The 12,993-nt window shown below is 41.6% G+C and overlaps 1 protein-coding gene across 1 annotated transcript; it reads right to left on the minus strand.

Moving 5' to 3' along the window:
* Positions 1 to 224: 224 nt before the first annotated feature.
* On the minus strand, positions 225 to 11,834 carry LOC104258125 (haloacid dehalogenase-like hydrolase domain-containing 5). The gene is made up of 8 exons (XM_059823346.1): positions 11,697 to 11,834; positions 9,134 to 9,343; positions 7,931 to 8,043; positions 6,042 to 6,135; positions 4,812 to 4,845; positions 3,733 to 3,907; positions 1,469 to 1,657; positions 225 to 634 (listed from the first exon to the last, which is right to left on the minus strand). Exons 1-8 carry the CDS (start codon positions 11,832 to 11,834, stop codon positions 238 to 240), a joined length of 1,350 nt encoding a protein of 449 aa, XP_059679329.1. The 3' UTR covers positions 225 to 237.
* Positions 11,835 to 12,993: the final 1,159 nt, after the last annotated feature.

Genomic DNA, 12,993 nt, shown 5'->3' on the forward strand with positions numbered 1-12,993 from the left:
TACAATAAAGGGCAACTAAAGCAAGAAATAACATTTCAAAATACTTTAAAAAGCATTATTGATAGTTAATATACTTACATTAAGTATATTATTAATAAGTATACTTACTACAAGATTGTATTAATTTAAAAGTTAAACATTTTAGAAAGCAGCAGTTTGTGGCATGATTTTAAAGCACAGTTTGTTTTTTGGGAAGAAAAGCATAGCACTGAGTAGTCCTTAAGAAATCACGTCATCTCAATTAGGTGCAAAGTTCTCCAGCTGGAAGACCAGGTCTACAGCAGCATCAACATCTGGTACAATATGATCTGGTTCTACTAAACCAGGATCAAATCTAAAATCTCTGTGGCCGTGGAACACCGTTTCAGTTACGCTCTCCCTGGTATCCACGGGTACCTCCGTGTGAGGGTTGTAAACCCCAGTACAAACAAGAACAGACCTACAGCGGGCAGCAGCTGCAGATGCTAATTCATTCTCCCAACTGTTGTCTATTTCGTCATCCTGAGAGAGAGTGGCAGATCCCCTGCCACCAGCAACTTTGGCCTGAATCCGTGATTTTGAACCTTTCCTGGAGTTCTCTTCAAGATAGCGATTGTAAAGGTTAGCACCATAGACATCAGTCATGAGATTGTCTCTGGAAGTAAAAGAAGAAAGTTTAGTCAGCAGTGCAATTTTAGTTGTCAAATTTCAATGTATGAAAGACATCTTTACAGTTTCGATTTAACAGTTTATTTTATACTTTACATAATTTTATGTGGAAGAATGCAGATGGAAAGAAATCCAATCCTATAGCTATTTTATTACAGCATTTTCATTAAGCAGGACACATGATGAAAGTGAATAGCTCTCCATCCTGAAATGGGGCAGGGGGAGGGGAAATCAAGGATAGGTATTAGCAGCCCATGAATGAGCTTATTATATTTCCAAACATATTGGAGATTCTGGAACAGTCTTTAATACAATACAGCTTTATCTCTTTCTATGAAAAGGATTCTATGATGTGACAGCACTCACAGTAGCATATGACCGAGCTTAACAACCTCACAAATTCTAGCTCTTACATTGTCTAATGACTGTCACTTACTCAAAGATTGTTGGTGTTATACCAGTAAACCTAACATAACAAACACCCACACAAATCCTTTTTGTTAGATTTACACACCCTATTACACACCCTATTACAGAAATAATAATTAAAAAAAAAAACAGGAGAAATCTTAGTTGCATATAAACCACCTTCTGTGCTTCTACAGAAATTACACCTAGAAAGAGCAAAGTAGTATTACTTTTCAAGATTAGAAACAGCGAGGCTCGAAAACATTACAAAAAGTACACCATAGCACCAAGAACGTTAGGGGGTCCCAACAGCATGAGAAACAAAAGTAGTAAGAGTTGTGTATTTTTTTCTGCTGGTATTTATGTTGCAAGTAATTTCCTGATGACCTTGTTGGACTTAACGATATCTTACCCGACAGCATAAAGAGTTTGAATAGGTTGCTTCCATCGTCTTTCTGCTGCCTGAGCCCTGATGAGGTATTCCGCGTACTGGTAGGTCAGTTTGCTAGGTTTGCCCATTAAGGCCTCATATTTCAGATCTTTGCCAGTGATCTTCTTGTAAATGTTTTCCAAACAAACCATGAATGTTCCATGCCCAAACCTACACAGATATAAAGACAAATCAAATTATATTAAGTACAGATAAAAAAACCAAGGCTTTTTTATTTCATGATCTTTTAGGAATAAATCATAGCCTGTAACTATCAGATTTCCCTCAGTTTGCATGCAACATTTCCACAGCTGTTTCACTGAAAATTAAGTGCTGATTAGTTGAACAATAAAGACCACAATAAAAACACATTATTGGGAGAGCACAACAGATGTAATCTATTTTTAAAATGTAGCAATGGTTTGTGTTAGTGTTACTTGCATTTAAGTAAATACCCTAGTTACAAAAGTGAGGCTTCTTGAAATAATGCCTAGCTTGTGATCTACTCTCTGCAGTGACCTAACAGAATCAGCTAAATTAACAAAGAGGAGAAACGGAAAAGGAAAGTTAGAATCAGACAGAAGGAAAATTGATCTCTGCTTAAACACAAGAGTGTAACAAAATATGGAAATAAAAAAACTTCATGGGTTTCTCTAAAAAAATAGATGCAAAGGAGGATCAGGGAACAAACTCTTATTTTACAGCATGCTTTTGATAACTCAGTTATTTTGATCAAGGTGGAAACAGTGCTGATGGGTCATCAGCCAAGCCAGTAAATGAGCAATTTAGAAGATGTGATCTCATGATGAAAAAAGCAGTTTTACTTCATTACTGAAGTCAGGGTGTGATCTTAGGGATGAACTAATACGTAGCCCTTGAGAAATATGGAATTATCAAAAACACAAAATACGACTAGAAGGTTGCCATACAACAATTCTATATACAATAAATAACACATAGTTCTTAAGAAGAGCTGCTAGGTAATTTCTAATACACACACTGGTCAAACTAGGTATCTACAGCCTAAAAAGAAAACCAAAACACCAATATAATGAGCATTAGAAGCCAGCAGAGATATATGAGGCGCACTAATAAATTAGATCTTTAGTGGCCCAGAAATCAAAACAGTCTTTTAAGGAAAAAAGCTACAAAGACGGAAGCAGCTGTAGCACTTTTAAATGTGGTACAGAATTAGCTTTTCTGAATTCTGAGTTAACCCTTCACTCCCTCTCTCCACCCTTTGTATTATGAAATACCAATAAATAAGCATAAAATTATTTCCAGTAATTATTAGCAACAGCTTAGAACAACTTAGTCACGGCATTATATTCCAATAGTGAAGGTAACAGCACTGACAGATGCAAACATGTCATACTGTCAAAGGAAAAAACAACCTTTCTACTGCATCTTTCCCAAAGGACACAACTGAAACTACGTATCTTATTCACTATAGATACACTGATTGCCTTACTCTAACCTGAAACTATCACAGGTATGTCTTTTGCCAACGTGCTAATAAGAGATGGTCTTTGCATCCAAGTAAGGATATCTGACATGATCTTGGATCCAAGATCCAGGCAGCAATCCAGTCACAGTAACAACAATTTCTATTTCAGCGCATGTTCAAATTTTGGACTGGGGGGAAGGGAGGGGAAACAGAACTATTAAAAAACTACCTTCTACTGAAACCCAAATCAAACAAAACCACTATCAGAGATCGTGCCACCTTGTTCTGTGGGTTCTGCTTGGGTTTCGGTATATTCCTTAAAGCGCTCACTGTATTGTCCTCCACTCAAAAACACCCTCTGCTTTCAACGAGCAGGGTCAATTCTTTACCCCACCAGAAACTGTAGGGTGGAAAAGAGAAATACCAAAGAAGGACCTAATGAAATGAAACCAAGGCCTTGATAATTTTTTCATTTTTTCCTTTGAACTAAAACTCTGAGGCCCTCAGGCAAAAACCTGTCTTTCCCTCCTCTTCTGGAAGTGGGGAAACAAAAACGTTTAGGGCTTAAAAGCAGTTTTTATCTTGAGCAACTGATTTCCTGAATGCAATAATGTAGAGAGTAATAAGGCAGCATTTGCTGAAAGTGCTTTGCATTAGAGATGACGAATTCAAAGCTGAGACCTACTGTGAAGCTATAGCAAGCCTTTTGTATAAAAGTATTGACTCCGAATTTTACTGAAGACACGAGGAAACCCCAACTATATCACGATATACACACACGTGCTACAATTGCACTTACCTTGGAGACTGTGCTTCAGCTACCCACATCAGATCCATGTTACAAGCAAGTACAGGAATGTGAGGGTAATTTTCATGGTGATATGGATTTCCAGGATAGCCACTTGTCAGCAAAACATCTATTATCAGCTGGAGGTTGGTTTCCCATCTGACTGGCTCCCCAAACAAAACAACAGCTATGAGAACAAGAATTACAAAATAGAGTTATGGAATTAGTTAAAAGGGCACCAAATTTCTGACACTAAAACTTGGTCTAAAGAAACTGAACAAGCAATTTGATTTAACCACGAACTAACGTAATAGTCACATTAACTTAGGGTTTTAATATACCATCCATTCACAGAAAATCTCAGAAGTAACAAGACCCCACTGCAAAATCTACAGGTTTAAGAATTTTTTTTTTTTAATTGGCTAAGTTTCTCCATAGCAGCAAAAAATACTAACTTCTAAATTGTATTTTTAGGTCTTCCATACCTTTGTGAATACTATGTTTACAGACAATATTTAAATAATCCATCAAAGATGTTACTTTGTTAATCTTAAAACAAAATTTGAATGTTGTTTTTAGACATTTTTTTGGTCTCCAGCAATGATCTGATGTGGATTTTTTTAAATCCTAAAGTCCAGTTTCTACTTTCCTGTACTTCAGATGACAGAAGGGCGAGTACAGTATGCTGAAACAAGATGCTTCTCCTACTAGAACTCTGAAGGGACTATCCTGACTACTGTACGAACAAGACCGATTATTTCAGAACATGTGTCAAGTCATTCCTCATTTTTGAAAGGAAGGCAACAATAGCCTGTTAAAGGAAGATGAAGAGGAAAGCAGACCTCACCTACCTTCTGGAACTTCAAACACACATGGCTGAAAACTGCACACGTTAAAAAAACCCAGCTTTATCACATGTGAGACATTCCAAATGAATGACAGATGTCATTAACAAGGGAATTTTAGAATTGCCTCAGCCAACTTTCTGAAATGCCCAGCAATCTAAAAATAAATTCTAGTTATAAAGAAAAGTACAATAAAGATACTGCATCTATTAATGGATAGTTGCAAGTGAAGTAAAGATAACTGACCCTCAATCTTGGGAAGCTCCACAGCAGAGGGGTACTGCAATAAGAAAAAAGTACAAGTTTTCTACAAGATTAAACATCTACTACTATTTTTAACAGAATAAATTCAAGTATAGCTCCCACAGTTGCCTTCTGCAACACTGACAGGAGACGTACTCTCTATTTTGGTATACACCTGACATCAGTTTACTTAGAAACTTGTATTTCAATTCTGAAGTGAATCTCGTGGCAAATGGACAGCAGACAAGTTAGTGCGTTCTACGTTTTCCAGCCTCCTACATCTATTCAACTTCCTCTGGCAAGCTATGAAGTTTCAGCTGTTTAATTTACTTGTGTATGAAAGTGTGGATGTTTATTCTTCCGCAAGAGTAGAGGCCTCTAGTGTTAACAAGACGTTTGAAAAATAATTTTTGAAGTGTATTACTTCAACACTGGTAAGAAAGAAAAATACATTTTATGACACATAATATATTTGCTAAACAAGTAAGAGTTTGCACGTCATGATTTACTCCCTGTGGTGACAAATATGTTAAGTTTCTTGAATTTCTACATCCACGTGGTTGAGAAGCAAGGCAAAAGCTGCTATAACCGAGTTATGGGTTCTATGAACCACAAAGAATTTCTTGACAAATCCACTCTGTATACTGACCCTAAATATGTACAATAGATGTATGTGTTTACTATGTATTCACTTCTTTTTGAAATTCTGCACAATTCAGTTGAAACCATACTGCGCATACTGTTAATGTTAAATATATATCTACATTTAAATATATATTTAAGTAATGGTATAAATGAGAAAGGGAGTCCTCTGGAGAGAAATTAGTTATCTGCAAAGCATTAATGTACAATCAAAGCAACCTCACAGCCTAGAAACAATACCAAGACAATCCTATACTGAAGGAAAAAGCTTATTTTATCTCCCACACATCTGAGGAAGCTAGTAAGCTTTCCAAGACAGATTTTGAATTAGGTATCTGTACTAAATTACAAGTTTTCCCACAACAGTAAGTTACAAAATCAAAGATTATGTTAAAGAATTGTTACTGCTAGAACAAATTCTATAAAGTTGTTCTTGAAAATGCTGTAATAAAACAATAAAGAAGCAGAAAGCAAAGTCAAAATACAATGCAAGAACAGCAGCATTAGCTCAGTAGTTTAAATATTGACCTCTATTACAGAATGTCACATAACGAGCAAACAAAGAATTTTAAAACAAAAATGCTCACTCACCAGAACGTTAGGTCTTCTGTCATGGTCAACTACATCTAGCAGAGGGCGTTTCTCCCGCAATGTTTCAATAGTAATAGGTTGACAGAAACCAAGGCTGGGAAAATACCAGTTAAGGATACAGAATTGCTTGTATTAAAAGATTTTAAAAACCAGTAATTCCATTTTAACAATTTTAACCTATGTAGTTTATCTGGTAAAGCAAATTTTTTAGGAATGAAAGCAACATATCAAAGACTCACTACCAGTTAAGGATACAGAATTGCTTGTATTAAAAGATTTTAAAAACCAGTAATTCCATTTTAACAATTTTAACCTATGTAGTTTATCTGGTAAAGCAAATTTTTTAGGAATGAAAGCAACATATCAAAGACTCACTACTTCTTCTGTGAGGTAAAAAGATGATCATCCCATCATTTATAAATGGGAGACCTGTGTGTCTGAAATCTTAAGACAGAAATTAGACATAAATATTGCTCAAAATAAGAGATGAAAAGCAAGAAGCCACACTACACCTGCAATACTCCAAGATCATCTTTACATAAGCACAAGCAGTTTATCTGGCAGCAAGACAACATCTTGTGTAATTATTACAGGAAAGAAATATGAGCTAGTCAAGGGGGAAAAAAAAAACCAAACCAACTGTCCTTACAAACTGGGCTTTCCTTAGGCCATTATAGCTGCAAAGGTATTGCTAGATAAACAAACACCATAAAGCTCAGCCTCTTGCAAAATGGTGGACCGACCAAGCAGGTTTAATTATGCTCTACAAGTAGTTAAGATAAATACTGAAAGACATCGAAAAAGGAAAGGACCAAAAAGGGAGAAAACAACCTCCTGATTTGCACAGCAGTGCTTTTAAATGCTGACATAACCCATTAATTTAAACTTAGGTAACAATAGGTAATCAAACTAAAACTGCTCATTTATGTAAAAAGCAGTTGTGATGCTACTCGCAATACTAAGATGACTTCTGACAATGCAAATGAAAACAAGAGCTATTTAAATACATCAGTTATACAAACTAAGCCACCTGATCTTGTATTGGAATTAACACCACAGGCCATTTGTAAAGTTATTTTAAAGTAAGATTATCCCATATAACAATGCTATCTAACAGAAACACCCTTTTTGTATTCAGTCTCATAATATACTTTTCTCTTAGCCATGCTTAACACATTTTGACAGTTAACTGGAATGTTCCTTCAGTAACTTTTTCTCATCTTTGTGTTTGAAATAAAGCTTATGCTTAAAAGTTGCATATACGTTTTTTACGACTTATTTACCCCAACTTTAATTAAAATCCCAATAAAGGAAGAAGCACAGAAGGGAGTTACTGGAAGCACGAGCGAAGATTATGCAAAAGTTAAGGTCATTAAATTACAGTTTGAAGCTTTGATACCACTGTTATAGCAACAAAATTCAAGTTCTTTTTGGCAGTTAGTATAGAAGCAGCAGAATATTTTCAAGTATAGTTCTACTCTAGATGTTGGTTACAAAAACGATGTGACCTGGCCTGGCCACAGGCTTACAAGCAGATCTTGAGCCACGGAGCTAAAAGTCAGATGTGATAAGCAATAGATAGAATGCCACGCTGTCATCCTCAAGAGAACACAAACCCGTTGTGCTACGGTGTCATTCACATATAGGTCAGATAGATAGTTTCTTCTCTTTTTTTCCTTCCTCATTAAAAACAGATAGAACGAAGCAAAGCAAGTATCAACAACCAACCATTTTCAAAACATAAATTTGACACCATAGTAAGAACTACCATTGCTTATTACTGGATTTGTAGCATTGAAATATTTCGTCTTCACTTAATCCACAGGATACCCTGAACTTGATTAAGGAAAATACTTTAAAAAACCCCCAACTTTCTGTTTAAAAGATACTCTTGAGCAATATCAAGAAGTGGTCCTTGTCCAGACACAAGAACACATTTTTCATGATAACGTTTGAACATCCGCAGAGGACTGTGTGACATCATCACCTGATCTTGTGAAATCTGTTTGGGATTTAAAAACAAAAGGAGTCTGTTGTTTTTCAGATAAGTTAGTTATATGTAGATTTAATCAACGAGTGTGATAAATTCTATGAATTACAGAACAATCATACATGTCTACCTACAACCCTACCATATCCTTTTCTCCTAAGTTTCACAGACGATATATCGATAACACGCCAGGAAAAAAATACAGGTTACTGATAAATTGTCACACACACCCCTTTCAGCTTCCACAATTACTCTATTCCACACCAACACCAGGTTCTCTCTCCTAGTTTTACAGGATCACCAGATTAATTTAGAAACAAACAGGGAAGAAGAATCAGAACTGCTCTAGTTCCATTTGTGGTCCCTTTGCTAGACCGCAGCATTGATTTAATCGTATCACAAGACCTTCATCTTTTAGTTTACACATCCCATTCCTTCAATAGGTATAAAAACCAGTAAAACTATTGTCTTGGAAGGATGCTATTATGAATCGCTCCTTATCACCTTTACAGATCTAAAAAAACCAAAAATAATTGAGATGTCATTTTACCCAGGACACACAGGATTTTGTTGGTACAGATACGCCCAGGTCTGCTGGCCCTTACTGAAACAAAAGTCACTGCAGAACTGACTCCGCGGCTTTATCTTAGTAACGCCCAAACAGTCTCCAACAATGGAGAAGTCCTACTGCCTGCAGCCCCCACAGATTGGGGGGGGAATAAAGTTTTACCACTTGTATCAAGAAGAGGCAGGACGCTCTCGTCTAGCACATTATCACAGAAGACATTCAGCTTGCTAGAGCAGAGTTTCACATCACTGGCGCACACGTTTTAAGGCAAGATTTATTCCCACAATAATAGTGTTGCAAAGAAATACCATTACCATTAGCTTTAACCATTGGAAAAATCTGTACCTTTACCAATAGAAATACCATTAGCTTTGGACAGTGTTTTTTGCTTTTATAATACCTCCAGCGAAGCATTTCAGGGGGCTTAAGGGAAAACCAAAACTGATTAACTGAGCAGCATTTAATGGAAAAGAACACACCTGATACATTCACCATAAGTAAATAGCTAAACAAATAGGATTTAAAGCTACTCACTGGAACTCCCAGGAGATGAGACAACTGATCAGCTTTTTTCTGGCGAAGGCAATTCCCTGCATTGGTGACAAATACTACAGGCACCAAGAATTGTCCCTGAGAATTAACTAGCTTTTGAAAGGCTGTTCTTGCAGCAGGAATTGGAGTCTGTCCTCGTACCAGCACGCCGTCAATGTCAAAAAGAAAACCAAAGGTTGGCAGTATCTCGAGCTGTAAGAAGGAATTGAAAAGAAAGAGCACATTAGTTATGCCCGCCCTTACGCCCGTTGGATAAAGCTTCCAACAGCTAAAACCCAATGAAAACAGACGCCTCCCCAGAGAAGGAATGGATCTTTAACTGTGCACATTTTAACGTGCCTTATAGACATATTCACACACTACAATACCTACGCTGAAAAAAGGAGCACTACAGCTCCCTTTTCCTTATGCATACAGCCGCATGACTTCTACCTTGCTTCCAGGATGTTACAGAAGATCGGGACAAATTGAGTTAAACGGATACAAAGAGGTACAAAATACATGCTGCTGTGCAACCAGTCACACTTCTGCTTGATTTAACCCCACTCCATTTCACAGGTCATTTCAACGCACAGAACACTAACAAAGTAAACTACTAACAACACAAACAAAGTACATTTTCCAGCAGCAAGTAGGTCTTGAATGCAAATATTGTACTTGGCTCCTCCCTTACAAGATGTTTAGATACTAAAACTGTCCCTGCTGTCACTTGTACTTTTCTGTGGCACAACAGGTTCGACTACAGCTAGATATCTGTTGTGCTCCTTATAAGTCGCTTCAGTTGATTCTTAGTTTTATATATAGCAGACTAATGCCTACCGGTAAAGTTAGCACCTCCTTAAACAAAGATGCTGTTTGAGTTACTAAAATTTATCTCATTGCCTGCCTTTGAAGAAGCGAAGAGCTGGACTTCATGAGCCCAGAAAAGGAGAGCGAGGCTAGCGGGGGGTAAGAAAGATGAGCTGGGTGATAAGCCTAAGAAGCGGAGCCAGAGAGGGAACTGTCGAGCAATGAAACCCGTATTGCATCAGGTTGGAAAAGGATGGACCAAAAAGGGGTCTATAATCCAAACTTCAGTTCTCTCCCAAGCCTAAAACAGAATCGAGGACTCTCGGGATTTGTAATCCCCTCTTTCATCGTTTGATGAAAAAGAGTGAGAGATTAAGCGCTGAGACAGAGCATGATGGGGAGAACAGGCGTAGAAATGGCTCTGGCCAACAGAGGCGGAACAGCCTTTGCTCTTCAAGCTGCCTCGGGGCACATACTGACAGCAACCCAGCCGGCTGCTCTTCCCATGCAGGGAGAAGGGCGTTTTGCCTATTTAAGCAGCACTTTGTTCCCCATCAATTATTCATCTGCTACATTTCTCCTGCAGCTGGGTACAGCACAGAGACAGACACCGCCACGTGAAAGGTGACGTAGCTACAGACACGCTCCTTGACGTGCTGCCTCTCACTGCTGCCTTTCCTAAAATCATGATACACAAACAGCATTTGAAAACCCATGAGTTAGAGTACATTCCCCGAGAGAGCCCAATTTAATAAAGTCAACACTTCAAACGTATTGCAATATGACCGATTTCAATCCGGCAGTTGGGCCTTGTTCAGTTTTACAGCCAAGTAGTCCCCATGAAGCCCTCTCCTTTCTCCCCTATGTAATCATCAGCCCTGTATTTAAAAACTAAAAACCCTGCAACCATCGTCTCCAAGTCGTCTGCAGCAGTTTGAGGAATGCTACGTCGGAAATAACCCAGCTGCTACACAAGTGACGTTGCAGGCTTGCTGATAAACGTACAGGAGTCACCTCGGGCTTTGTAAACTGCTATGTGGAATTACTGAAACTATATTGTAATAGTTTTGTAGCAAACACAGTTCTTCGCATTGATTTTGCTACCTGTAAATAACGTAGGTGACAAATGTGAGGTTTACAGCGAACAACACCGTAGCAAAAAAAAAAAAAAAAAAAAGAAGAAAAAGAATGTTTTGCTAAGCACACAGAGAACAAAAGCACTAAGAAGGGAGTTCAGCCTATCTCCAAGAGGGAAATAACGAAATTAACAGCTGTTTTTTTTCCTTGTGACCACGAGGGACTACTCCCGCCGCGCCAAGGGACCTGCAGCGCTGCCACAACCACGGCGCCGGGGGGGAGCCCCGCGCTCCGGCCGCGCTCGCAACCACCGGCCGTTCTCCCTCTCTCGTAGCGGGGCGAAGCCAAAGGCGGCCCTTGGCAGGGGCGGGCACTGCCCGGGAGACCCCCGTAACCGCCTCCCAAGGCCCGGGCGGGTCGGGAGAGAGCCGATCCCTCCGGGCAGGGAAAGCCCCGGGCAGACGGGAACCGCCGCCGCCGCGCCTCGCCACACGCTCGGGCGGCGGGAGGCCGCGCCCCGCCGAGGCCGGGTTCGCCAGCCGCCGCCCCAGGCCGTTTCGGTTTCGCCCCGGGCTCGCCTTGAAGCGACCGGCACCGCCCACCCGCTCCTGCCCGCTCGCCGGGCACAACGGCCGGCCGGCGGCCTGCGCCCCCTCCCCGCCCCGGGCCCCTCGCTTACCCCGCTGCCGCCGCCGCCCTCAGCCGCCGGGAGGCCCACCGGCGCGCCGCAGAGCCCGCTGAGCGCCGGGAGCCAGGGCGGCCGCCCCGCAGCGCCGGCCCCGAGCAGAGCGCGGAGCGGGGGCAGCGCCCGCCGCATAACGGCCGCGGCGGGGGGGGGGGGGCGAGCGGCGGCAGCGCCCAGCGAGCGGCCTCTCCCGCCACCGCCCCGGCTTCAAACCGCGGCCCCGCCCACGCCGCTGACGTACCGCCCCGCCCCCAACACGCCGCGCTAAGGCCGCCCTGCCGCTGCGCTCGTCGCACGACGTCAGCAAGCAACGTCAAAGGCAAGCCACGGGCCGTGACGGCAGAAGGAAACGTTCCCGCCCTCGCAGAGCTAACAGCAGCTCGCAGCGCAAAGCCTGGAGCACCTCCCGCGGGGTTTGTGCCACCGCTTCGCCCCGCCGTGCCCGGGCGACCTGTGGGGAGCAGCCCAGAGGGGCCGGCTCCGCAAGGCCCCGAGCCCCCCGAGAGCGCGGCTGCCCTCGCTCCCCGACTCACCAGGAGGCGGCAGCGCCTCAGCAGCAGAGGAAAAGAGAGCAGCGCAAAGCTTCTACCACAGCAGTAACTAAATTCTTCTGTAGTGACGTACCAGATATTCTTTCTGGTTCTCCGGGATCAATGCTTTGTAGAAAAAAAGCACATCCACAGAATCACTAAGGTTGGAAAAGACCTGTATGATCATCAAGTCCAACAAAAAAACCCAACAAGCAAACAAACAAACAAACCAAAAACCACCCACAAACCACACCACAACCCACACCAAAACAACCCACCCACACCACACAGCACCATGCCCATCAAGCCACATCCTACAATGCCATATCCACACGTTCCTTGAACACCTCCAGGGATGGTGACTCCACCACCTCCCTGGGCAGCCTGTTCCAATGTTTCACCACTCTCTCAGGAAAGAACTTTTTCCTAATATCCAGCCTGAACCTCCCCTGGCACAACTTGAGGCCATTTCCTCTTGTCCTGTCACTTGTCACCTGGGAGAAGAGACCAACACCCACCTCTCTGCCACCTCCTTTCAGGCAGTTGTAGAGAGCGATGAGGTCTCCCCTCAGCCTCCTCTTCTCCAGACTGAACAACCCCAGTTCCCTCAGCCGCTCCTCATAAGACTTGTGCTCCAGACCCCTCACCAGCTTCGTCGCCCTTCTCTGGACGCGCTCCAGCACCTCAATGTCCTTCTTGGAGTGAGGGGCCCAAAACTGAACACAGCATTCGAGGTGCGGCCTCACCAGCGCCGAGTACAG

This window comes from Gavia stellata, chromosome 12 (assembly GCF_030936135.1).
Source record: "Gavia stellata isolate bGavSte3 chromosome 12, bGavSte3.hap2, whole genome shotgun sequence".
NCBI lineage: Eukaryota > Metazoa > Chordata > Aves > Gaviiformes > Gaviidae > Gavia > Gavia stellata.

Coding starts and splice junctions, on each gene's coding strand:
- LOC104258125 (XM_059823346.1), bottom strand. CDS start 11,834: ATGCGGCGGGCGCTGCCCCCGCTCCGCGCTCTGCTCGGGGCCGGCGCT. Junction 6,136..7,930: donor CTTCTTGATATTGCTCAAGA/GTATCTTTTAAA, acceptor GTATTTTCCCAG/CCTTGGTTTCTGTCAACCTA. Junction 635..1,468: donor CAAACTCTTTATGCTGTCGG/GTAAGATATCGT, acceptor TTTTACTTCCAG/AGACAATCTCATGACTGATG.